Source organism: Mauremys mutica, chromosome 11 (assembly GCF_020497125.1).
Source record: "Mauremys mutica isolate MM-2020 ecotype Southern chromosome 11, ASM2049712v1, whole genome shotgun sequence".
Classification (NCBI taxonomy): domain Eukaryota; kingdom Metazoa; phylum Chordata; order Testudines; family Geoemydidae; genus Mauremys; species Mauremys mutica.
Window position 1 is genome coordinate 16,486,318 of NC_059082.1, and position 25,607 is coordinate 16,511,924.

At 42.6% G+C, this 25,607-nt stretch overlaps 1 protein-coding gene across 1 annotated transcript in view; it reads left to right on the forward strand.

Moving 5' to 3' along the window:
• Window positions 1-25,607, forward strand: part of IL16 (interleukin 16) — a 46,879-nt gene extending 21,272 nt beyond the window's left edge. Inside the window, exons 7-21 of the mRNA XM_044981150.1 lie at window positions 979-1,089; window positions 3,995-4,109; window positions 6,456-6,529; window positions 6,616-6,832; window positions 8,682-8,799; window positions 10,307-10,439; window positions 11,376-11,463; window positions 13,032-13,510; window positions 16,296-16,434; window positions 17,550-18,759; window positions 20,265-20,448; window positions 21,591-21,692; window positions 22,852-23,104; window positions 24,402-24,527; window positions 25,073-25,607. Coding sequence (XP_044837085.1) covers window positions 979-1,089; window positions 3,995-4,109; window positions 6,456-6,529; window positions 6,616-6,832; window positions 8,682-8,799; window positions 10,307-10,439; window positions 11,376-11,463; window positions 13,032-13,510; window positions 16,296-16,434; window positions 17,550-18,759; window positions 20,265-20,448; window positions 21,591-21,692; window positions 22,852-23,104; window positions 24,402-24,527; window positions 25,073-25,278 — 3,555 coding nt within the window. The 3' untranslated portion in view covers window positions 25,279-25,607. The remainder of the gene's footprint in view (window positions 1-978; window positions 1,090-3,994; window positions 4,110-6,455; window positions 6,530-6,615; window positions 6,833-8,681; window positions 8,800-10,306; window positions 10,440-11,375; window positions 11,464-13,031; window positions 13,511-16,295; window positions 16,435-17,549; window positions 18,760-20,264; window positions 20,449-21,590; window positions 21,693-22,851; window positions 23,105-24,401; window positions 24,528-25,072) is intronic.

Below are 25,607 nucleotides of genomic sequence, written 5' to 3' on the forward strand. Positions count from 1 at the left end.
CCAAGCAAAACAGAGCTACTTCCTTCACTGTTTGGAAGAATTTTGTACTACTACTTAATCACAGGACATAGCTGTTTACATCCTTGAAGCACTTATATTGGCATGAACTAATAGTTGTACAACAGCAAGATGCTATAGGTAAGTTTATATTATTGTCACCATTTGATGGCAAAGGAAACAGGCAGAAAAATGGTGACAAAGATACAGAGCTAGTCAATGGCAAAGTCAGGACTGCACAGCGAGGTCCTGGTCTGTGACTAGACTGAACCTTGAGGTGCTACAGTAATAGCAATAAATAATAAGAATAGAAATCCGGAGATGATCTGGATTCACAGTGCTGTACTCAGGCCTTTACACAACAGTGCTTGTTGTGACCCAAATGTCCAAACATAGAATCACAGACTTTATGGTCAGAAGGGACCATTATCATCGTCTAGTCTGACCTCATGCACAATGCAGGCCACAGAATCTCACCCACCCACTCCTGTTTCAAACCCCTAACCTATGTCTGAGCTATTGAACTCCTCAAGTCATGGTTTAAAGACTTTAAACACATAATTCTGGCATGGGAATATCAAATGCCAACACAAATGATATAACTCAAATAATTGATACTATTAGAGAGTACTTCTAGGGTCTAGATTCTAAATCTGGTTGGATCACTGTAGCTAGACAAGCATAGAAATGATTTAAGCAAGTTCAAAATCAAGCCCATAGTCTATAAGGACCTCAGGGTTTTAGCTGACTATCCTATGCATCTGAAAAAAGGCTAAAGTACCAGGCAATTCTGTAGCCCATTGGTTCCTGGATAAACGAGCTATCTGAATCATGCAAACAAATATTTTAAAACCCAGCACTTTCTGCTTGTGGGATCTCTGTTGTTCCGTTAAGACTATACTCTCAGAGCAATTGCACACATTCATCTGGTATGTACAACAAATGCCTGGCACTGCATTAAAACTATTTTTCTTTTTGCAGGCGGTTTCAAGACCTTCTAGATCGCTGAGCACTGCTCAGTTAACGCACACGTCTTGTGGCTCACAGGCTTCCGTAATATCAAACATTGTTTTGATGAAAGGCCAAGGGAAGGTGAGATGCTCATAAACAGATTACTAGTCATCTTCCCAGGTGTACATATCAAATGGGGAGCGAATGGTGCAGGGAGGCTGGTAAGGGGACAGCGAGCCTTTCACCTCTGGGTTGCCAGCTCTAATCTGGGCCTGGGCAGCCAGTGACTAAAAATCACCATCCTCTGCTGATTGTTTGGTGGTCTGTGTCGTGTGTTGCTGGTCACAGGCCAGTTCCTAATGGACATATGTCCATATCACACAACCACCACCAACAGCTGACATTCATTGGCATCCTTCTTAGCAACGAGGGACACTGACTGACTAGGGTGTGGCGACTGAATTAGCCTCTCCCTTCTAGAGATGCTCCCTCCAAGTCAGAGCTGAGTGACAGTGGTGGACTGGCAGTGTGGGGAAGAATGCACTGCCTGTACCGTATCTGACCTCCAGGTAAATAAAGGACTGCAGCCTCCAGAACCTTTTGATTTGTCACCTTTCACAAACACCAAACATTCACACAGCAAGATTAAAGCTGAACTCTATCCTGTTAGGTGCTGACTGCTCTCAACTCCCAACTGATTAAATAGGAATTGAGGGAATTCAGCACCTTGCAGGATTGTCTCTTTAGTGTAATTTGTCTTCAGTTCGATTCGGATTTTGCAGTAATTCATAGCACACCTCCTGTACTCTAAGTGAGGGCTCACTCTCCATGCACATGCATATCTGAGGCTAATGGGAATTGCATGTGTGCACAGTAGCTAGAGCATGTTCTCCATGGCAACATATTACCAGCTTTGTTTATATCATCTAGTTAAACTCTGCCTTGCAGCTTGCATCATCCTGATTTGTTAAGCCAGGAAACTCCACAAGATGCAGTCGGTGATAAAGCATAGTTACATAAGCAAGACCCTCGGTAAAATCATGTACACATGCACAAAAATAAAACTTAGATTTACAAAGACCATATCTAGCAAGACAGAGAGAAGGCAATTGCTATCACACTTACAAATAAAAATGCCAAAGGGGTGCTCTTGCTCTCTGTCTGGCCACACACTTGTATTAGCATATGTGATTATTTTTTGACTGACTTTCATTTGTAACTTGAGATGCATAAAATATGGAAGCTAGAACTTAAACACAGGCCTTTTAGGCCTGTAAATTCTCTAATAAAGATCTCTTTCTAAATAACGTCTAGTACAGATGTAGGGACAGCTATCAGAAAGTCCTTCTGTGGAGTTCAATAAAATAAATTATCATCATCATCTGTATTACGGTAGCACCTAGTCATGTATCAGGGCCCCACTGTGTGTAGTACTTTGCACTTCTATAGCACTTTTCATCCAAGGATTTCCAGTTGGTTTACAAATATTAATTAAGTACAGTCTCTACTTGGGGAATTCTGTGCCAAAAAATTAAAAATTCTGCGCACTATATTTTAAAATTCTGCATATTTTTTGTCAAAATAACACAATATAATCACACCAATTTCAAAATACCTGTTAGCAAGTATGTCTATAACAACAGAGACAACAAAAAAGATTCAGGAATTTTTTTTGACAAATAGTTTCCTTACTAGGCATATTAATACAGAACGTTGAGTAATAATTCATTTACATTACGATACAGAAACATATTTCCCTCCATCCTCAGAAGCCGTGTACAGGGTTTGGGGGAGTCAGGGGTAATGGAGGAGTTGAGGGAGAGGGAAGTAATTGCTGGGAAGGAGCCTGGAGTGAACCTGGAGGATTGTTGGATGTGAGTGGAAGTAGGGATCAGGGATTTTTTTTTGGTGTGGGGGGAGAGGGAGGGAGGAGATTGTTAGGGAGTTGGGGACCTTCCCCCATGCAGATCCTGGCTGACCCCTAGCCTCTCCCATTCAGTCAGGCACATCTGAACCTGTCCTCATGTGTCCCTGCACTCCAGCTCAGCCACCCCTTCTCTGCATCTCCATGTGGCCCTGCATCCTCCTCTCCCTATCCCCATGTGTCCCTGCACCCCCACCTAGCCACCCTCTGCTCCTATGCAACCCCTGCCCCTCACTCCCCCATCCCCATGTGTCCCTGCACCCCATCCCCATCCCCAGGCACACCTCCCCATCTTCATGTGTCCCTACACCCTCACTCAACCACCCCTGGGCACCTCCCACCTCCACTGGCCCTGCACCCACACACAGACACCCCCACCCTCTTGTGGCTCTGCAGCCCCATTCCCATTCAGGTCCTTCACCAGTCTGTCCCCTGCAACTAGCCCTTCAGAATCCTAGAATCCCAGCAGCCCCATCTGCCCTGCTCTGACTGTCCCCACCATATCCTGTGCCTCCTCACCTGGCAGGACGCTGCGAGGAAGGCAGCCTCTTGTTCTCCCTATTGGCAGCCTCCCTATGGCTGGTGAACCGACTTCCCTCTGTTCTGGTGCCACAGCAACCCCTGCCAGAATGTATTTTCTGTGGAGAAAAAAAATCTGAGGGGGACATGAATTCTGCAGGTGAGCAGTGTTGCAGAGTTCCCCCCAAAATAAGTCTCAGAACATCCCTCTGAGTGAATATCAGATCCATTTTATGGGTTGGGAAATGGAGGCAAAAGAGGTTAAATGACTTGCCCAAGGCCACATATTATGTTAGTGGCAGAGTCAGGAGTATGGCACTTAATCCTATGCTCTAATCATTAGACGTTACTATTGCAGCGCATATATAGTCTCAAATTAATTGTGACTTTTATAAAGAAGAACTTCGAAGATATTTAACTGAAATTTTAAGTTGGGGATCACTATATCCACCTTTGTTTTAAATCTTGTAATGAACATATTAATGTCCACCATGCAGTTTTGCTAATTGTTATTGCCCATGTAGCATTTTAGTACAGAAGGGAAAACAGTGCAACCATTATGAGAAATAAAAATGGTCTCTCTCTCTCTCTTTCATAATTTAGGGGTTGGGCTTCAGTATTGTTGGAGGGAAGGACAGCATTTATGGGCCCATTGGTATCTATGTAAAGACCATCTTTCCAGGTGGAGCTGCTGCTGCTGATGGAAGGTTACAAGAAGGTAGGAAGTGACTATGAAAAATATTTAGCATGATTGTTTGGGGTGTTACAAAATTTCTAGCACACAAGCAATACAGACATTTAAAATGTAGAATAAAAGAGGATCAGATTGCTTGTGGGATTGGTGACATAAAGGTCAAAGCCAGCTCAGGTTGGCTGTGAATGAAAGTTGTTTTCCCCTGAAGCTTGTTTGGTGACTGCTGTGAAATGAGATGGCAGTTTAATTTCATTGGCTGCATGACAAATATCCACATTCTAAGTGGCATGGCTCCTCTGTTTATAATCTCAGAAGAGAGGCTAGTGACTCTGCTCCCTTTTTAGCAACTGTAAATAGAGCTAGGCAGAAAACTGGAGTGGGGAAATCAAATATTTTGCTATTTCCCCCTAACCCCCATTCTTCAGTGAAATTTCAAAGTTTTTAGTCATTCACCTGCAGTATTGCCAACCTCAAGAGATCAAAAATCATCAGCAGGACCCCCCAAAATCAGGAGGGTGGGTTTTTTTTTTAAATTAGATCATGTTGTTTAGTGTGTCTTTCGACTTTTTAACTCCCCTCTACTCCTCTTCCAGTGTAGATATGTGATCATTTCAAGCTGAAAAAGGCAGCTTTAATGACCACAGAAATGCATGCCTCTCCCAGGCTGCTCAGATGGAGATGCCACTTTCCCAATCCTCACCCCTAAGACAGGGGAACTGCCATCCATTTCCTCTTCCTGCCCTGACCCCAGAGCAACATGTCTGTGCCTGGGACCCAGCGGCACCACTTCCTCAACTCCCCTCCCCTAGGACTGTACGTGAAGGCAGGGCTCAGTGGCAGGGCTGGTCTGTGTCCTCAGCTCCAAGGCTCTTGCTTAGAGCTCTGCCCACGTGCTGAAAATTATGAATTTCCCTACCTGCCCTGGCTCCATGCTACTCCCTGAAGTGGCTGACACGTCCCTGCGGCCCCTGAGGGGGAGGGGGCAGGGGTCTCCGCGCACTGCCCACACCCCGAGCGCTGACTTCACTGCTCCCATTGGACGCAGTTCCTGGCCAATGGGAGCTGCAGGGGTGGTGCCTGTAGGCAGGGGCAGCATGCACAACCCCCTGGCTCCCCAGGGTCCACAGGGACATGCTGACCACTTCCAGGAGCAGCGCGTGGAGGAGGCAGAGCAAGGAGCGCCCTGGCCCCACTTATCTCAGGTGGCTCCCGTCCCGGTCAGTGGTGCAGCAGGGCTAAGGCAGGCTCCACTCCCACATAGAACTGTGGCCAATGGGCTTCGCCAATGGGATTTGCGGAGTCAGCACTTGGGGAGCATGTGGAGATTTCTGCCCATCCCAGGGGCTGCAGGGACATGCTGGTCGCTTCCAGGACTGGCATGGGGCCAGGACAGGTATGGAGCCTGCCTTAGCCCCTCTGTGCCGCCGACTGGGAGCCGTTCAAGGTAAGCACCCCCCAAACCAGAGCCTGCACCCCTCATCCCCTCCCGCACCCCAACCCCCTGCCCCAGCCCAGTGAAGGTGAGTGAGGGTGGGGGAGAGCGAGTGATGGAGGGAGGGGGGATGGAGTGAGCGGGGTGGGGCCTTGCAGAAGGGGTTGGGTAGGGGCGATGCCTCTGAGAAGGGGCGGGGGGCAAGGATTTTCGGGTTTGTGTGATTAGACAGCTGGTAACCCTATCTTTTCATGAAGCAGGGAAAAAAGCCCCAACCCAAAATATTTAGTCAGAATAAAATTGCGACTGTTGGCAATACTGAAAATGTAAAAATTCTAATAATTTCCTGTATTGGGGAGGAGTCTAACATTAACTTAATTTTCACACACTTGATTTAGAACACGTAATATTTATAGCAGCATTTTAATTTCACTAAATTTCACTGTCTGGTCCCACTGAAATCAGTGCTGTAGGTGGTATATCTTCATCTCCATGCATCACACCAGTGTTTCCCAAACTTGGAATGCTGCTTGTGTAAGGAAAGCCCCTGGTGGGCTGGGCCGGTTTGTTTACCTGTCACGTCCGCAGGTCCGGCCGATCGTGGCTCCCACTGGCCGTGGTTCACTGCTCCAGGCCAATGGGAGCTGCAGGAAGCGACGCGGGCCGAGGGACGTACTGGCCGCCGCTTCCAGCAGCTCCCATTGGCCTGGAGCAGCGAACCGCAGCCAGTGGGAGCTGTGATCGGCCGGACCTGTGGACGAGGCAGGGAAACAAATTGGCCCGGCCCACCAGGGGCTTTCCCTACACAAGCGGCGTCCCAAGTTTGAGAAACACTGCATTACTACATTCAAGGCCTGATCATTCTTGGCTATTTGTCTCACACACAATTCGGTAATAGCAATTAGTAACACAGTTTAAATTATTCCTTTTTAAAACAGGTGATGAAATTCTGGAACTAAACGGAGAATCAATGTACGGATTAACGCATTATGAAGCTTTACAAAAATTCAAGGTTATGCACTCTCCTCACAGCACAATTTCTATTTTTATACAAAAGGTCCCCGTAAGCTCAGCCCACTCATTGTTTTTTCTTTCTAGCAGGCCAAAAAGGGTCTCCTCACTCTTACGGTCAGGACAAGCCTTAGCACCCCTTATTCTGCCTCTAGCTACCTATCGTCACACTTATGTCAGTCTCTGAGCTCCAGCACTCGGATAACCAAGGAAAACAGCTCTTTCAGTTCAGATGGTGCTGCCATCTCATTACGCACCACAAAACCCAATGACAGGGTCATAATGGAAGTTTCCTTAAACAAAGGTAAGTGCTAAAATAAACTGAACAAGGAATACATGGAACAAGACATTGATTCCAAACTGATGGCTCATTTACTTTCTGCATGTCTGTCCTCACTCTATCTTAATTCCTCCCCTGCTTGCACAGATTTTTTTTTCCAACTCACCTAATACAGACTCAGTGCCTGCTATGATATCCTGCCAAGCTATCTATCAATTGTTGTCTTTCGCCTACCATATTTCCACCCACTGTTCCACTCAGGCACTAGATTGACACTTTCAGTTCTCCTCACACCCTTACAAGGCAAATCCCGCTGAGACACCACTCACTGAGCGTTCAAACTCAGTTAATGAAGCACATTACACAACTCTCATTCTTAAGTATACAAAGTCTCTATTTCAGTGTGCAAATTCATGGCTTTATAAAACAGCCATTTCTTTTGTCTCTTCCCCCAACTGCTGTGTTTGTCCAGACACAAAAAACAATCACATCCATTGAAAGAATGACTTAGTTTAGAATACAGAATGCACCAAAACAGAGAACAAAAGTAAATAAGTGTGACTCATCTCTTGAATAGGTTGCATCAACTCAATGGCTGCTGTCTCTGTAAAGAGGAAGAGTTCTTATAAATCTAAAGGTGTTTTGCACAGAAAACAAAAAAGAAAACAATTTCAGGCTACACACAACCACATTTCCTTCTTCATTTTTCTCCTGTTCTCTGTTACTATTTCTCATTGTAAAATGATTTGGGATACAGTTTGCATGACAGAGCCTTTGCAAAATAAAGCTGCATTGTACTGTATCTGCAACATGCTAACAATGAATGCGTGAACTAAATTTTCAAATGTGGCTAGCAACATTTGTGCAGGGCCACCCAGAGGATTCCGGGGGCCCGGGGTCTTCGGCGGCGGGGGGCCCTTCCATTCCGGGACCCGCCGCCGAAGTGCCCCGAAGACCCGCGGCGGGAGCCCCCCGCCGCCGAATTACCGCCGAAGCGGGACCCGCCGCTGAAGTGCAGCCCGGTCTTCAGCGGTAATTCAGCGGCGGGGGGGGTCCCCGCCGCGGGTCTTCGGGGCACTTCGGCGGCGGGTCCCAGAACGGAAGGGGCCCCCCACCGCCGAAGACCGGGCTGCGCTTCGGCGGCGGGTCCCGCTTCCCCCCCGCCCCGGCCCCAGCCTCTTACCCCCGGCTCTCTCCTCACCCGGAGTCTCAGCGCCTCGCTGGAACAGCCGCAGCGTGTGGCCGGCGGGGCCTGAGCTCCGTCCCGCTCAGAGCCGCGTGGTGAGGGGGCGGGGCTGGGAGCTCCGGGCCGAGCGGAGGGAGCTGAGCTCAGCCCGGAGGCAGCTCGCAGCACCGCCCCCTCCCCACGCAGCTCGGAGCGGGGCAGGGCTCAGGGGCCCCGGCGGAGACTCGGCGCTTAATGCGCTGAGGCTCCAGGAGAGGGGCGGAGGCGGGAGCCTCCGCTGTTCTCTTGGGGGCCCCTGCGGAGCCCGGGGCCCGGGGCAAATTGCCCCCTTTGCCCCCCCCTCTGGGCGGCCCTGCATTTGTGTGCATCCTCCTTACACGTGCAAAAAACGTGCATTTGCATGTGGAAAATGCATAACCGTAAGGATATGGCTCTATTTTCAACAAGCATGTTTTGAGGCCACCATTTAGAAACAGTATCAGGGGGTAGCCATGTTAGTCTGTATCCACAAAAAACAACAAGGAGTCTGGTGGCACTTTAAAGACTAACAGATTTATTTGGGCATAAGCTTTCGTGGGTAAAAACCCACTTCTTCAGATGCAACAGATGTTTCTCGTTTAGAAACAGTGCTCCCAAATTATTTTGGTGTTCACATTTCTTATGCATCTTTCTGATGGACCCTTTCAGAAGCTGGCGTTGGCCTAGGAATTGGTTTGTGCAGTGTCCCTTATGCCCAATGCATTTCTGGGATATTTATCCATACCCTCTCACCAGGCTCCGTGGCTCATATGGATGGGAGGCTCAGGTATGTTGAATGTTTTTTTTATCAAAGAACCTTTCAGAATGAAAGTTTCGCATTCCCCTGCCAGATAAGCCCTGTCATCTTAGATGGAGCTCCCATCTCTTCAAGCAGGAGGCTAAGTATTGCAATATACAGGAACAGGTATGAGCAAGAAATGGGATTATAATCCAGGAAAATAGGAACTGAGAATGAAAAGAGATACGTGAGAAAATTGAGGATCAAACTAAGACTGACCTAAATATTGACAATATCTGTCATGGGGTCAAATGCTGCCCTCTCTCCCACACAAAGTTCAAGTAAATGGGCTTTGCAGTACATGGGCCTTTAGATGGGGTTGATGGAAGGAATCATTTCTGGGGCCAGTTTATTCCCCTGCTCAAGGAGAAATGACTAGAGGATCCGCATAGTCACTGATCCACTGGCCCTGCCCCTTTCTTCCCCCTCCCCTCCCCAATACTTGTGTGCACCCACAGTGTTCCTGGGTGCAGATGGCATTGCAGAGGTCTTGCACACGTTCCCCAAATTCTATCCCCTACTGTATGATGGAAATACAGCTTTGCTGCGTCTGGGACCTTCCACACCAACAGAAATTTATCTTATCGGATCTGAGAGCTTCATCGCCAGAAGATAACGTTAGGAGGACCTGGTACATTGTGTCTATTTAGAGTTGTGCAGAACTCAAAGGATTTCTTTTTTTTTTTTACACTGGTTCTGCACCCTGAATGTACCTGGAAACTCAGCTGAAAATGCCACAAATTCTGCAACATTTGGATTGAAACTTTGAAACCCTCAGCACCCATGTGCGTGTTTGGGACGGAGCGGAGAGAGGGCACGATAGTGCCATGCTGGAATTTCATTAGGAAAGACTCAGAGTTCAACCGTGAACAGAGCTTCCAATAATTAGTATCTAAAAGCTGGTTATTAATAAGTTGCTCTTCTGCATTTAATATAAAGGACAGACACCGTATTATGGAGCGGGGTTGTTGGTCCCAGGATATTAGAGAGACAAAGTGGGTGAGGTAATATCATTCATTGGAAGCAGGTCCAATAAAAGATATTACCTCAGCCAGCTTGTCTCTCAAGCACTGTTACTGTCCTTTCTGCCCTTTCAGTGCAAGTAGTAGACTTTTCACAAACAAGAAGTGAAATGCTACATTATAGGCAGGAAGGAAGTTGTGGGTGTAAACAGTACACAACAAGACAGCCTTCTGTGTCATTTTTTGTCTGTCCTGCCATTATAATACAAAACGTGCACTGTGGGAAGTGCAGAGAATTCAGATTTATGGAGAAAGCACCATTGAGGAAGCGTCATGCCTCAGTGCTGATTCCCTTCCCATTTTCTGGGAAGGGACCCAGTGAAACACACTTATTTAATCTGTGACCATAACAAAGCTCGACCACATGAATGTATGTTTCTTGCACAGTCACAGTCATGATAGAACAATACGCTAGAAATAACAATGTAAAGTCTGCTCTTCTTGCTGGATTATTTTTTTTTATCCCTTCGTAGGTGTGGAGATGAAATCATAGAAATTAATGAAGCACCAGTCCAAAATATGACACTTAATGAAGTTTATGCTGTTCTAAGCCACTGCAGTCCTGGTGCTGTGCAGATTATTATTAGCAGACACCCTGATCCACAGGTAGCATTCCACTTTTTTCTGATTTTGAATAAAGCAAATATTGACAAACTAACACTAATACTGGTAGCAGAATTGGTATAAATCAGTTTGGTAAATAACGTGCCGATGTACATGCAGGACCTCTGGTTTTACCTAAGATATAGGCTAAGGTACAAACCCAAGATATTTAAATTCAAAATAGTGTGCTGTCTTATGTATAGAGATATATGTGGTGCAAGGATCAGTGGAGACAGTGTCTGACATGAGAATTCATGAGCTTTGAATAAACAAGGTAAAGAAACAGGTTTTCAGGAACAATGATATACAACATATGCTTATTAGAAAACAAGAGTATCTGAAACTCATTCAAATGAAACTTCTCATTGAGGAGTAAGAACCGGGAAAGATTAAATATACACCAAGAATAGAATGTGAAACTCAACAGTATTGATTTTAAGCCTCTCTCCCAGAATGTAATTAAAAGTCAGCGTTTTGATTTGATTGAATTTTACCCAGCCAATTCTTGCTATTATATTGAGTGATATGAAAGAAATATTTTGTCCTTATGGGAATTTTTTTTTCAGAAATGTTTTTAATAGTCTGTCGGACCTATTAACTGGGTTAATTTGTGCACCAAAAAAAAATACGCCATCCAGATACCTTATAATGGCAACCCCAGAATTGTGCATCTTGTACAACGGATAAGCTACCCTTTATTCTTGAAAAATGTCCCATTTATCTAGATTGTCAATACAGAGGCTTCAACTGTACTGAATATATATTACTGATTAAAGGCCTGAAAACCCTTCCTCATGCATGTAATCCTTGCTCACATGCTTAGGCCTATTAGGTTCATTGAGACCACCTGCGTGAGTAAGGACTATTTTTGTGAGAAAGGGTTTGCAGGAATGGAGAGTTGTGGGGTGAGCTTAGCAAGAATGACATGATATTTTATAGGTATCCGAACAGCAGCTAAAGGAAGCGGTTTCACAAGCTGTGGAAAACAACAGATTTGGACGGGAGAGGCAACAATGGAATACTGAAGGTAAGGGAATTCATTCAGCTGGCTGAGACATTATGACTTAGCGTTGTCAGAGCTACCAGACTAGTTAAGTAACCTGGAGCAGAAGGGAAAGGAGGAGGAAAGAGCATAGAGCTATACTATTGAAGTCCATCCTGAGAGATACTGCCAGAGAATGGTGTAAAAAGCTCAAGACACCTGGTTGACCTCCAACAGTATGTCTCCAGTGCAGCTCGGGTAGACAGGCTCGCATTGTGGGGGCTTCAGCTAGCACACTACAACCAGCGGAGTGGATGGTGCAGCTTGGGCGGAGACTGGGCTTGGTGTGGTGGTGATGAGCATGGGTTGTTAGTTGGAGTCTCTGGCCGAGCCACAATGTCCGCACTGCCATTTTTAGCATGCTAGCTTGAGCCCTGCTAACATGAGTCTGTCTGCCCAGACTGGGAGGCCTGTTCCCAGCCGCAGTGTAGACATACCCCAAACGTTCTGAGACAACTCCAGTGAAGCTGATGCTTTGTGGCACCCCGCCCCCCCCCGCTTCCCGCCCTTGCTGTACTCAGTATTTCACACCCTGCCCTCTATTCTCTCACAACTAAAACCAGCTTTTAACGCGCTTCACAGGAATGTTCTGTTTTTCTGGTAAGAACAGCCAGAGCAATACGCTGCCTTTTGGGAGGACTGAATTTGGGTTTGATCTTCACACTGGGAGCGCCACAGAGGTAGCAGGCTTGGCTCTAGGGGTGGACAGTGCCCAGCCCTATCATCCTCATGCTGAGTAACACACTCTGTTCGATGGATGGAGCAACATTGGTGGGCTCCTGGAAGAGCTGCATCCTTGACTTAAAGGGATAGGCTGAGATGCTGGGCATGAGGTACAGCATGGGTGACAAGGGGTAAATTTTTCAAAAAGGTGGCATGGTTGCAAACTTTAGTGGGATTGCACCACTGAAACGTTTTCGTTGTGATTTCACTTTCCATTTCTGACTTACTTCCTGTCAGAAACAGACTAGATAACGTTCCCTTCACACTTTTCTTAACCATTACATTTTCTTGTGCTCACTTCCTCTGGCGCTTGTTCAGACTTTCTACCCCCCCGGCTGAAGGTATCTGACCCAATGTCAGCAGATCAATAATGCGGTGTTAGTGTAACATGCAGCCTATCCATGGATGGGATGAGCATCCCATTTCCCTTGTTGCCAAAGGCACACTAGGTTCCCCTTAGGGCTCCTTGCCAAGTCCCAGAATGGAGTGCTATTATCGCAATGCTTTATAATATGAGATACATTTCGCCTTCCCTTTCTTTACAAACAGGGTTAATAGAGTGAACCAACAGCAAACTATACAGGAGAACAGTATATCTGGGCAGTACTGTTTGTGTCCAATAATTAAATGATTCCTTGATCTAAAAAGCCTCCACAAATGCTTCCCCCCGTTTTCGCTGTGGTACACTGATCAGATTGCTATACTCAACTGGTTTAGTTTTACAGTGGATTTGATTAACAACCCTAGAAGAAAATGCTTTGAATGTATCTGAGTGTTTTCATCAATGTATAGGCTGCATTTTATATATTTTAATCATGTTGCTGATACAGGTGTTAAAAGACTGGAAACTAGCTGGCATGGCAGATACCAGCATGAAAAACACATTGAGAAGAACACTGCTTATTGCAGCCGCAGATCTCAGAAGCTAATGACCCGTTCCAGCAGTGACAGTAGTTACAACCCCAGGTCATCTTGCAGTAATGGCACCCCATACCAGCGTGCTGACTTGAAGGCAAAAGTACACAGCATTGATGTACCAATTACCAGACAGCCTGGCTTGCTGGATTCATTATCCAGAACCAGTTTGGAGAACCATTCCCCTCCCACTGGCAATGAAGCAGGCCATCCCTCTCAGAACATAAAAAAATCTATGGAGATTCTTGTTAGAAAACCTAAATCGTCAAAGCCCAAACCTCCACCAAGGAAGTATTTTAAACAAGACTGCACAGACACTGATCAGTGTAACACAGACGTGAAAGGGAAACCTATGCTACAAGACGATGGGAGCCCCTCTTCTGCCAACGTTCAGGTGAGGTAAATCCTGCATAGTTCTCAGGGTTTTTAGGAGAAACAGCAGGATTTTTTTCTTTTAGAATTGTCTTATATTTGGAAGGTAAAGTGATATGTTATCTGTTTAGTGAAATTTGAACCTTAGTTCTAAATAGGACCCCCCCAAATGAGGGCCGCTAGGCAGGGGAATGCTGTAATGCATTTGTACTTCACTTCTGGAAAACTGTGTTCAAGTCCAAACGCAGACAGGCGTGAGAATGAATGTGAAGTTCTCCCTGGAGTCCCCTAGTGAACGTCCCTCATCAGTACAAAATTATTTAGAGCATTTGGCAGTCTCTGGTCAAACTGGACTGGAAGACCAGTGGGCTGCAGACTAGGATTGGGATAGTTTGCACCACTTCTACTGTCAAGTCAGTATAGTTACTCCCGAACTCCACAACACCAAATTCAGAGCCAACCCATTCTATAAACAGTGAGATCAGTAAAGTACAAGAACAATAATGTGAAACAGTCACCGCACTAGCATGCTCACTGGAGGAAATAAACTGGTATTAGTAACAGTGGGAACAGTTTGCCCAAAATCCCTAATGTAGACAAGGCCTAAATGCTTTAGCTATATGGTTAAACTAACCATGGACTCTCTCTCCTATTTGTTGATTAATTTAGCTCTTTTGAAGTCTTTTAAAATTAGATGAATTACCCTACACAATCAGATGTACATCCCTCCTACCCCCAAAAGAATTAACAGAAACAGAGAAGCAAATTTGCATAAATGTGTACAGTTCTGTGATGTGTGTGTGGAAACTGAGTTGTGGTTTGTTTAAAAAAAGGAACCCATGTACCCAGGGTTTAGTAATAGACTAGCAGAAATTAAAAGAATTTAGTGCCAGGTGAAACAAGCAAAACTGAGCAACCATTAGCTCAAGGCTTATTAATGAAAATAAACCCACACAACAGTAAAGGCCTTGGTTAAAGTATAGCATAAAGCTAACTAATAAGGACATCGCCGCTTAGCATCTAAAATAAGGAGACTTCTTTCCTATCATCTAAGATGGAGTGCAGTAGAAATATATGCATGCACACCAACAGCTACTATACAATCAGCTTTGTTGGTGAAAACAGCTAAGACAAGGAGAAACAGCTTCTCGAGGTCCCATTTAAAGCAAGTAATTATTTGAGCTGAGAAACAATGCAATTCTTGGTTATTAAGCTGCAAGTGTGATTCTGCTGTGATAAGGGGAACAAAAGAAATCCTGAGATCAATATGCACTAAGCAAAATTTAGTGCAGTCAAAGAAAGATTCCCCGGAAAGACTTTTGATGTCTCTTAAGTAGGTGGCTGCATAGAAAACAAGGCTCCTACTTTTCAAAATGTCTTTCAGATAATTAAGCGAAAGATTTATTAGTGCTCTTCTCTATTTTCCTTTATTCTCAAACATGTCGTATTACTCAATTTGAGAAGTACTGGCCCCGGTTGTGTGGGCGGTGTCTGCAGATTGTGAGCTTACTTTTTTCAAGCCAAAATTATTTGATTTAAAATGTGCTTTAAACTGTAATATTTTACAGATCACAACTATTATTTACAAAGCACTGGTGGTGTGCTTAGCACTGTGTCAATATGCAAGTCGATACAGTCCCTACCAGACAGGAACACACAGTCAGTTGGATCCAATCATGTGTTCCAAAATTCCCATTTTGTTACAATTGAAGATCTGGGTGCGCAGTGTTACACAAGATCAGGCTCCTAACTGGAAGAAAGATGCAAAGCTAGTTGCATTAGAATGCTTTAAAATGAATTTGAATCAGGCTAATTTACTTTCTGTCCCTATGAAAATCATTCATTATTACTCTAACCATTTGCACTATTATCATGTGGTCTCAAGCGAGGGATAAGCACACACTAAGATGCGAGTTTAGGTAACGCCATATTAAAAAGACAGAAGCTGCTCTTGGTGACTGAACGCAAGGTGCTGCCATCCAGAAGGTGATTAGAAAGTGAACCCAGATTGAGACTACCAAAGCCAGTGATGATCAGGGTCTTGACAGAGGTAAACTCTTCACTGGAACAGTGAGGAGTAAGTGCTAACCCATCACCATCAGAATGCTCAGGAGTTGCCAGGTAGTCTGATGTTTGCAGGATAATCTCACTTTTGTTTCAGAATTTCTCCCTCTTGCTTGTTCATGGTTCCTGTGAGTAACACTGGAGCTCAGGCAGATGGTAACTTTGTGACGTTAGTTACATAGTAATCTGGTAAATTCTAGAGCATCTGCAAATGGCTGTCTCCAGTGGCATCTACTAAAACCTCAAACAAAACTTCTCATTCTGCATTTCCAACCAAGAACAAAAGGGGAAAAAATCTTGACATTCCAGCCACGAATTGGGCTCATTACAATTTTGTGTTTGGGGGTAAAGGCCCCACACAGAAAAGCACTGTGTAAAATAAAGACAGACGCTAGACAGTTCATTTTCTGTCTTTGCTTAACTGATTCGCAAGAGATTACTGTGTGGCTGGTTTTAGAAGTCTAAAGTTGTAGCAGCCAATATCTTGCTTTGTTGTGGAACACAACACAAACAATCCATCAAAATTTGAGATGTTAACAGAAAATTTTTCCAATGTGTTTACGTGCATACATATAATATTTTGCTCCCTTTCCTGGAGCATAGAACAAATCAGTCTTTCTGCTGTTTAATATTTATTCTCAGATTAAACACAAGAACATGAAGAGCATTTTTCTACATCTCGTATATAATGTGGTTTGTGTGATTACGTTTTGACATAGTTCTATTTCCTGTTTATTCCACAGGAAGCAGGAGACCTGCTGCTACAGGGAAATAAAACAGTTATAACACAGAGTCTCTCTGCAACTTCTGTAACACCAAGAGGTACTGAACACTCAGCTGCAGTGTCAGCAGACGGAGACCAAGAGAGGAAAGCAAACCTAGGTAGGTGTTTCATTCCATTTGCTTCAAAAGCAACCTCTGTGAGCGCATAAAATATTTAGCAGGGTTAATGAGTTTTGTATTCATTTCAATTCCATCTTTAAAAAATAGACTGCAGCAAAACACTAAATTACTGGGTGAACAATTGTGCATTAACTACCTCTGACTCAAAGTGTGAACGACACCAAAAGAAGATGAATAGATTGTCTGTTATTAAAGAGAATAAGTGGTAATAGGAGTACAAGAATCACTAGTTGTTTTCAGACGATACTTTATTTGTTTATATTAAAAACTGAGTGCTACTGAATTTTATTTTTAGCATGTACCACAGGGCATTTTTGATTTATAGTTTCAAAACTGAACTGCATGTATTATAGATAATTGACATGAAGTTGATGCCCTGTTGATTCTGTTAGTGAAATGGTAGCTAGTAGTATTTAAAATGGCAACCGTTCCTGAGCAGTTATTCTTTTCATTGTACTGAAATAAATTTTCATAAAAAACCCCAAAACCTTCACCACTGTCCTGTCTGCACCAATAGACAGTAAGAGGTTTAATAAGTCCATGATATATAAAACATCCTACATCAAAGAGAAAATGGTATACACTAGGAAAGTGCATGGATCCATATGGAGAGACATGTAGACACATCAATCAAAGATAGGTCTCGGAGATAATATTTAAAGAACCTGCTTTAAAATGCAGAAAGGGAAGTACAACATTTTTTATCTGCTGCGATACCAGCTAGTTCAATCTGCTGTAGTTGAGATGAGATAAATTTAGTCTTATATTTTAACATGACAGTGCTGTAGCATGTACAATGATTTCAGTGTCCCAGTATGTCAGGAGAGAGGCTTACCTGCAGAGGTTACATGTCCCTTGAGGGAAGTGACCAGCACCGAAGAGCCTGGGTTTGCAGCTAAATCCAGTATCAGCACAAGACGGCTTCTGCCACAATGAAACAGAACTTTAGATTAAGAATTGTAACCTTAAATAACCTGTTGGAGGCTTGAATGTAGAGAAGCCCACAGACAGTGAAGCAGCAGCGATGCATGCAAAGGGATATATGGAGGGAATGAAAAGAAAGCTTATGTATAATAATTATTTCTACAACACAGGAAATCCTATCTCATCAATACAAAGGCCTGTACTTAGAAGACAACCACGGGTAGATTACAGTCTTGATACTACAGCAGAAGACCCTTGGGTTAGAATTTCTGATTGCATCAAAAGCTTGTTTAATCCTACTATGAGTGAAGAAAACAGTCACTTAGATTTAGACCCCAACACCACCACCAATGAAGAAATTCAAAGTCCCAGCTGTCCAGAGGTAGTGCTGCAGAAATCAGAAGCAGAAGCAGAAGCAGATGGTTCAAAAGGACACAACTCAGATGAAAGTGACACTGGGAAAAAGGGCCCTCCAGTAGCACCTAAACCAGCCTGGTTTCGCCAAAGTCTAAAAGGTTTGAAGAAAGGAAATTCACATATCAACACACGGGCAGATCAAAGTTCCATTGACCTCCAGAGTGTTTCTGGCAAAGAACGGGGCTCCAGTATATCCCGGGCCTCACCCAGAGTATCATCAATAAAGCAGAGAATAAACTCCTTTGAAACTTTCAGTGCTCCTCAGTCACCTGAAAAAGGAAACAGAAAACCCAGCCCAAAGCCATCAGTCCAGAAAGAAAATCCTCCCAGCCCAAAGCCAGCAGTCCAGAAAGAAAATCCTCCCAGCCCAAAGCCAGCAGTCTGGAAAGAAAATCCTCCCAGCCCAAAGCCAGCAGTCTGGAAAGAAAACTCTCCCAGTCCAAAAGAGCCAGAATCACCTGCAGTTCATTTAAACCAAGGCCCTTACAATGAAGGTTCTGATAACAGCCAACTACAATCAACTCCATCTGTGGTTACAGTCGAGACTCTGAGCCTAAATAGGTCCTGCTCTCCCAAAGAAGCACTCGCTCCTAGTCCAAAGAGAAGCAACAGCACAAGTACTGAAATTTCCTTGGATTTACTACCTTCACAAGCCACTGAACTTCACTGTCCAGTAGCAAAAGCACAGACCCAAAGAACACGAAGCTTCCCCCTTACTGCTAACCAGTCTTGTGAGATGATGAAGACAAATGATGAAAAATACAGCAAAATCTATTCCATCAGCAATCAAGTGTCATCTGCTTTAATGAAATCTTTGCTTTGCCTTCCTCAGTCTCCGCTCTTTTCTGGGAACAATCCATGGAGCACTTTGGAAACCTCATCTCAGCACGCCATGGAAGAGAATGGGACCCCTCCCTCATCTACGAGTGAGAGTCATCATTCAGACACTGGATTTTCCCTGAAGTAAGATACCATATTAAAGTTCCCCACACACTGCACAAAGCAATTTGCACCGCAGGCAATTTAGACAGGAGTATAGGTTGCTTAGAGTGTAGACAGAGTTGTTAACTCCTCAGAGGAATATAAAGGATCAGTCGAATGCATGCTGCCATTGATCACAAGATTTTTAAGCTTTTATGCTGCCAGCTTCTTTGAGCCACAGAACAATATCCCTAGGTTCTCCATAGTTTGGAGCCAGAAGAATGGACCCAAAACTGCTAATCCCAATATTGGGACAGTTTCAAGAGTAAGTCCATGTAGCTGCTCCTACCCCTTTATTTCAATGCTACCAATTTGCCAACATTTGAGGCCAAGTTCTGCTGTTATATTAGCGCATTGATAAAGTAGCCAGCATGGGTTCCATACCTTCCCCAAAACAATGCATTGCACGTCCCCAGAGAAGTCTTGCCTCTTATAAGGATTTGCCCTGCTCAGGTTATCAACACTAGATTTTTTTAATAACCATTTTTTCATAATATTTTATAACTATCTAACCAGGTGAGGAATCTAGAAAAGAATAGCTAAATAAACTAGAATTAAAATGTTGGGGAAGTTATTTTAAAAGCAGGATGTGAACCTCCCAAACCTTGCCTCATGTTCTTCAAGGGTGTCCCAGTATGTAATTCAAATATATTGTACAGAAATTTTTTTAGTCTAGTCTCTGTTTTGCAGACTTGCCCTCTGTGCTGCTAGTTTGATATGACAGAGTCATTAAATAAAGAGGGGGAAGCTATGTGCTTAACAGCTTTTGCAAAGGTTATAGTTTGTGATGAATTAATGTCATGGGCCTTGAGGTTATGGTTTGGATAAGCCTCTGCACTCTCAGGTACACATCTGAACCTTTTGTAACTGCAAAAGTGGGATGGGTATTTCCAAGCTCAGATTTGAAACACAGTGAAAACAACCTCTCTCACAAGAGTCTGATTTATTTACAAGAGTGTGGTACTTTTGCTACCTGTTTCCAATCCCAGATATAACTAGGAAGTCTGGAGTCATGTTAAAAAAGAAAAAAAAAAGTTATCTGGACTTTTTTCCAATGCCCAGGAAAGGTTCAATTTGAGTTGGGGCAAAAAGTTTCAAGAGGGCTCTTATTCCTTCATGTAAATGCTCACACAAGTGTGTCATCACTGAAGCACAGGGTGACCAGATTGCAAGTGTGAAAAATCGGGACAGGGAGTGGGGGGTAATAGATGCCTATATAAGACAAAGCCCCGAATATCAGGACTGGTCCTATAAAATCAGGACATCTGGTCACCCTACTGAGGCAGCAACCCTGCCACCTCTTGGTATGTTACATAGTAGGCATTACTGGGAACAAATAAATAGAGATCGGAACCGCTTGGCCCATTACCAGTTAAACTCTAGTTTGATCAAAAGATGAAGATTCCAGAATTGCCTGTTCTGTGCCACAGTGTGGAAGCTGCTATCACAAATTAATGTTGTTTTTCCCCCTTTTCAAAATGGGAAAGCCTCTCTGAACTGAGAGACTATACTGTGAGTTTAACAGACAGAGGGAAAGAGGAAGAGAAACAGGAACACTGTTCATCTCAAGCATCTGGTGTGTCCGGGCAGTCAGTCATCTCTCTGCTTTCCCCTGAAGAATTAAAGAAGCTTATAGAAGAAGTAAAATCACTAGATGAGGCTACCTTAAAGGTAAGTCCACTTTTCTGTGCACTCTATTCTGAAAGAATAGTGTTTAATTTTTGCTATGTGAAATTCTTACAAACACAACACCAATATCAATATGTAATAGTAACGCTCAGTTCTTTCAGCCATGAATCTCAAATCACTTTACAAAGATGGCTAAGAATTATCAGCCCGATTTTACAGATGGGATAACTGAGATGTAGAGAGGGCAAAGCCAATGTTTTCAAAAGTTTGCATCAATTTTAGGTACCCAACTAGGGGTACCTTAAAGAGGCCTGATTTTCAGAGGCAGAGAACACCCAGTTGACTCAACAGGAGTTGTGGGAGCTCAGAAAAGCTGAAAAATCAGGCCTTAATTGTCTCTCGTTTGGGCAATCAATAGCAATGGACATTTCTGAAGACTTTGGTCTAAATGGCTTGGTCAAGATTATATAATCAGAGGAAGCGCAGAGAATAAAATCCAGGCGTTCTCACTCTTAGTTCAGTGGCCTGTCCACCAACCTATGCATCCAGCTACAGAAAAGCACATTGTTATGAGACAAGTGAAGATAAATCAATCCATTTCTCTTAAGAAAAAAAGTGTTATACTTGAATCCTTAAGAACACTGTAGTACATGCTACTAAAAAAAAAAAGGAATTTTCCTTCATATTAACTGTAATCTAAAAGGGTAACAGACTGAAACAGCTCATTCCAGGCTATTGTTACAATTAAAACTTTAACAAAATGTACATTAAAATAGCAGCCCGGCTTAGAAGTAATTTTTGAGCCAGAGACCATTATTCATGGAGTAGGATGAGTTGTAGATGACAAAAGTTTTTTCCTCTCACAGTTAGAAGACCATGTACATAGTTCTCACCATTGAGCCAATACTATTTTCTATATCTATTTCAGTAGTGATCAGTGATCTTTAATATATTGTAATTTACAGCACATTCACTGAAGCAGCAAAACTTTTAGACACAAACTCATTCATAAGATATGATACCCAGGTGAAGTTAGCCCATTAAATAAAAACAAATACAGAGTTTGTCTTAGCCATCTAAGTGCCACTGCAGAATACACAGTGGATACAGGAGAAAATATACAGATCTTCTAGTAATCTTGAATTATAGTAGGATGCATCCAAAATTATTTTTTTTCTGTTTAGCAATTTGATGATATTCAGGTTACAATTTTGCATAAAGAAGAAGATGCTGGTCTTGGATTCAGCCTGGCAGGAGGAATCGATCTAGAAAACAAAGTTGTTACTGTAAGTAGTATCACTCTCATAAAGTACTCCCAAAATAAACATTCAGTCTAAAAAGAGGTGGCAGAAAAAATGGAATGGGTTGAAAAGAGAACGTCAAAAATTGAAAAGGTTTGGAAGCGAAGACCTATGAGGACAGATTAAAGAAACTGGGCAAGTTCAAGGCTAGAGAAAGCAAGAATATGGTGGGAATGATAACAGGCTATACAAAAGGAAATATTAAAAAATTAGAGCTGGCCAATGTAGTTTCAACTGGAAAATGTTCTCTCTCTCTCTCGCTCAAAAAAAAGGGGGTTTCATCAAAAATGAAAACTTTCTGCAGAAAAATATTTCAAATGGAAAATTTTGAAAGAAAATTTTAATTTTGAATTGAGGTTAATGTCATTTCATTTTGGTTTTCAATTTTTTTTCAGATTTTTGGGTTTTCCCCTTTTTGTCACCTTATGCAAACAAACAAATAAATATCTAGGTTTCCCCACATCTTTTCCTTTTCCTACTCTGTAACTTTTCGAACTTTGAAAAAGTTTGAGTGACAAAAAGAAAAATGGAATTAATTTTGCCATTCCATTTTTTCAGAACATCCTTTTTAAAAAAATGTAACTCCTTAACAGTACCCAGCAACCCTACATAAGCAGCATAGGGCGGGAAATGGAAAAGAATTTATGGTGGCAGAAGATAATTAGCAAATTGGAATGAAATGTTGCCAGAAAACTGGGATTAGCATGCCTATTTTAAGTGCAATGGGATATTTAATCATCAGTAGTGATGAAGGCCTTCAGGAGCACAATACCTACTGCAGCATAGATTCAGCATGGACTCAGAGGAAGATGGTCATTTACTAAATAACCAATCCCTCTTTTCAGACTCCTGACTCTCTCTCTCTCTCTCTTTTTAAGTCACCGGTGCAGGTTCAGGACAAGATGACTGACCTGGTTAGACTCTGTGAAATCGGATGGCTGATAGCATAAGGTGGTACCAGCCACAAGCCACCCAGTATCTCCTGTATCTTAATAAGCTTCTACCACAACAGTTACAATCCATGAGCCTTAAAAATCAGCTCTCTTTCTTGCTAAGAAATGAAAATGTGTCACATTTCAACTTTACTAACTGTGAGACTTAGTCATGTCTTCTCTTTTTTTGTGACGGTTGGGGTCTCTAATAGGTTCACAGAGTATTTCCTAATGGACTAGCATCTCAGGAAGGAACTATCCAGAAAGGAGATGAAGTCTTATCCATTAATGGGAAGTCTCTTAAAGGTGCCACTCACAACGATGCTTTGGTGATCATGCGCCAGGCTCGACCGCCAAGGCAAGCCGTCGTAGTGACTAAAAAAGCTAAAGAGGAAGAAAAAAGTCTTAATGTTTCAGTTGACTCTACTACGTATTCTACAGAAAGTGAAACTTCAACAGAAGCTAGTGAGTACTTTACACCTGCATAAACCACATTCGCTACCTATCTAGATATTTATATACCTCCCTGTATATACCACCACAGAATCCTTGCCCTTTACAAAGGGTTGTATGGGATTTAGCTAGACAAATCTTGGAGTTGTGATTAAAAGTTGTACAACTGTTTAAAAATCCAGGAAATCGGCTTTAAACAATCTGTTACTCAGTTGATACTACTCTCTGCTGTACAAAGTCCAAGTCCTGCAAAATATATCAGCTGAATCAAGATTCTAGGTGTATATATAAATAATCATTATGAAATTACAGATTGAAATCTATGCAGTCTTCAGTATAAATCAGAGTTGCAATTTTGTTACATAAAATATTGACAATTTCATGCAAAACAACATATACTATTTTATTCTGTATAATTATGTGGTAGATGCTGATTTGGGGCTCAGCTGTGTATGAACAAAAAATTAATATTGGTGGGGGAAGGTATGCTGGGAAAATGCAATAAATAAAAATATAAATCTGGTAGTTTTACTAAGAAGTTATATATACACGTTACATAATTCAATAAACTGCACCAAAAAGCAAGATTTCTCAAAATGGAGCTCTAAAAAAGATTCAGATAATGTCAAGCATAGTTAACAGAATTAACTGCATGTGTAATGGCTACTCATGTGAGTAGTAATGAACTTTCATTTTAAGCCCCTAAAAGTTCCTGTGTTGTGAAAATATTTTATTTGAAAGGATACTTACTCCAGATTACCTAAATCATACTCTGGCCTCCAATACACCAGCTGGCTATATTCAAAACATATGGAGGACATATAGTTTTGTAGAATTATCTTCATTCTTAGGATTTTTTTTCAGAAGTCAGAGTTTTGTAATAATATTTACATACCCCAAATAAACATTATTGGCTGTTTAGGTAATATTACTTTTAATATTACCATCAGGTCATTTGTACCGAACACTTAATTTTGGAATATATACAGTATATGGAAATGTTAATGTGTCTCTAGCATGTTTATGTAATTCAAGCAAATGCCGTTTATATTAAATCCAACCTATTCATTCGGCTCAGATTTCAATACACTAAAAATACATCCCCCCCCCAACCATAACCTTCTGTAGGAGCAATTAACAACTTTACGGTGAGCAAAAAGATGAAGAAAATTGTCATTTTCTGCCTTGTTTTCCGCTATCATTTACTTGCCTACAAAAATTAAACAAACAAAAACTCATTCTTTGTTCAGATGTTTTCACTTTTCAGAATATTTTGTACCCCTCCTGATACCATTCTATTCCTTTCCAGCAACTGAAGACACAATCTGCACTGTAACTCTGGAAAAGACACCTGCTGGCTTAGGATTCAGTCTGGAAGGAGGGAAAGGCTCCATCCATGGAGATAAACCCATCATCATCAACAGGATTTTTAAAGGTAGAGGTGTTTAAACACTCTGTCTCTATTTATTATTATTACACACACACACACACACACACACACAGATCCTCAGCTGTGGTAAACTGGAGTAATTCCATTGACTGAGCTACACCAGATGAGGATCCAGTCCATGATCATTTTTATTTAAACTGCAGCATTACATTTTGTCCTGCGGGATGAACTCCTTGCTTTGTAATTAGACCAGACACATTTTATACCATTTATACAGAAACACACTTCTTCTTTTGCATGGAAATGGCAACATTTACAAGTTAGCAGAAAGGTTTGAAATCCATTTGAGGGCTTGAGAAGATGCAGCGTGCACTTTTGCTATACCTCCTGGAAATGAAAAGAGGGGGGCACTTGTTCACAATGTGTTCTATGATTTGGAGGTCTCTGCATTTGCACTGTGGCAAACACTTGATTCTCTATTTGTGCATCAGATGTGCACATCTTCCATGTAACGTCCTACTATCCATAATTACAACATCAAAGATTTCCCCACACAAAAGAACTGAAGTAAATTCATTGTCTCCCGACAGGAGTTGCATCAGAACAAAGCAGCACTGTTCAGCCTGGTGATGAGCTATTGCAAGTGCACACAACTGTGATGCAAGGACTCACCCGTTTTGAAGCTTGGAATATCATCAAGGCATTACCTGATGGGCCCATCACTGCTATCATCAAGAGGAAAAATCCAAGTTCTGTTACCACCAAATCATCTGAAACTTTGCAAGGAGAAGAATGAAACTGCCACCAGTATTCAGACAAAACAAACCCATAACATTTCATTACTTAAAGTTATTTACCAACACAGCACAGATATTGTGGAAGTGCAGATGATCATATTGCAAGTTTTACAGATATCTTTGCAACCTCAAAGCAAGTTGTCCGGAATAAGAGACTGATATAAAATGCTCACAATTCCGTTTACAATATTCATAAGAAGCTGTTGAAAACTGTAGAAGGCTAAAAAAAAGTTCTTAATATAATGAGTGTAATAAAATGTGTGAAAATTGCAGTACTCTCTATCCCATGTAAATCAATTTGATGGCGTCACAGACTAGCGTGCAAAGT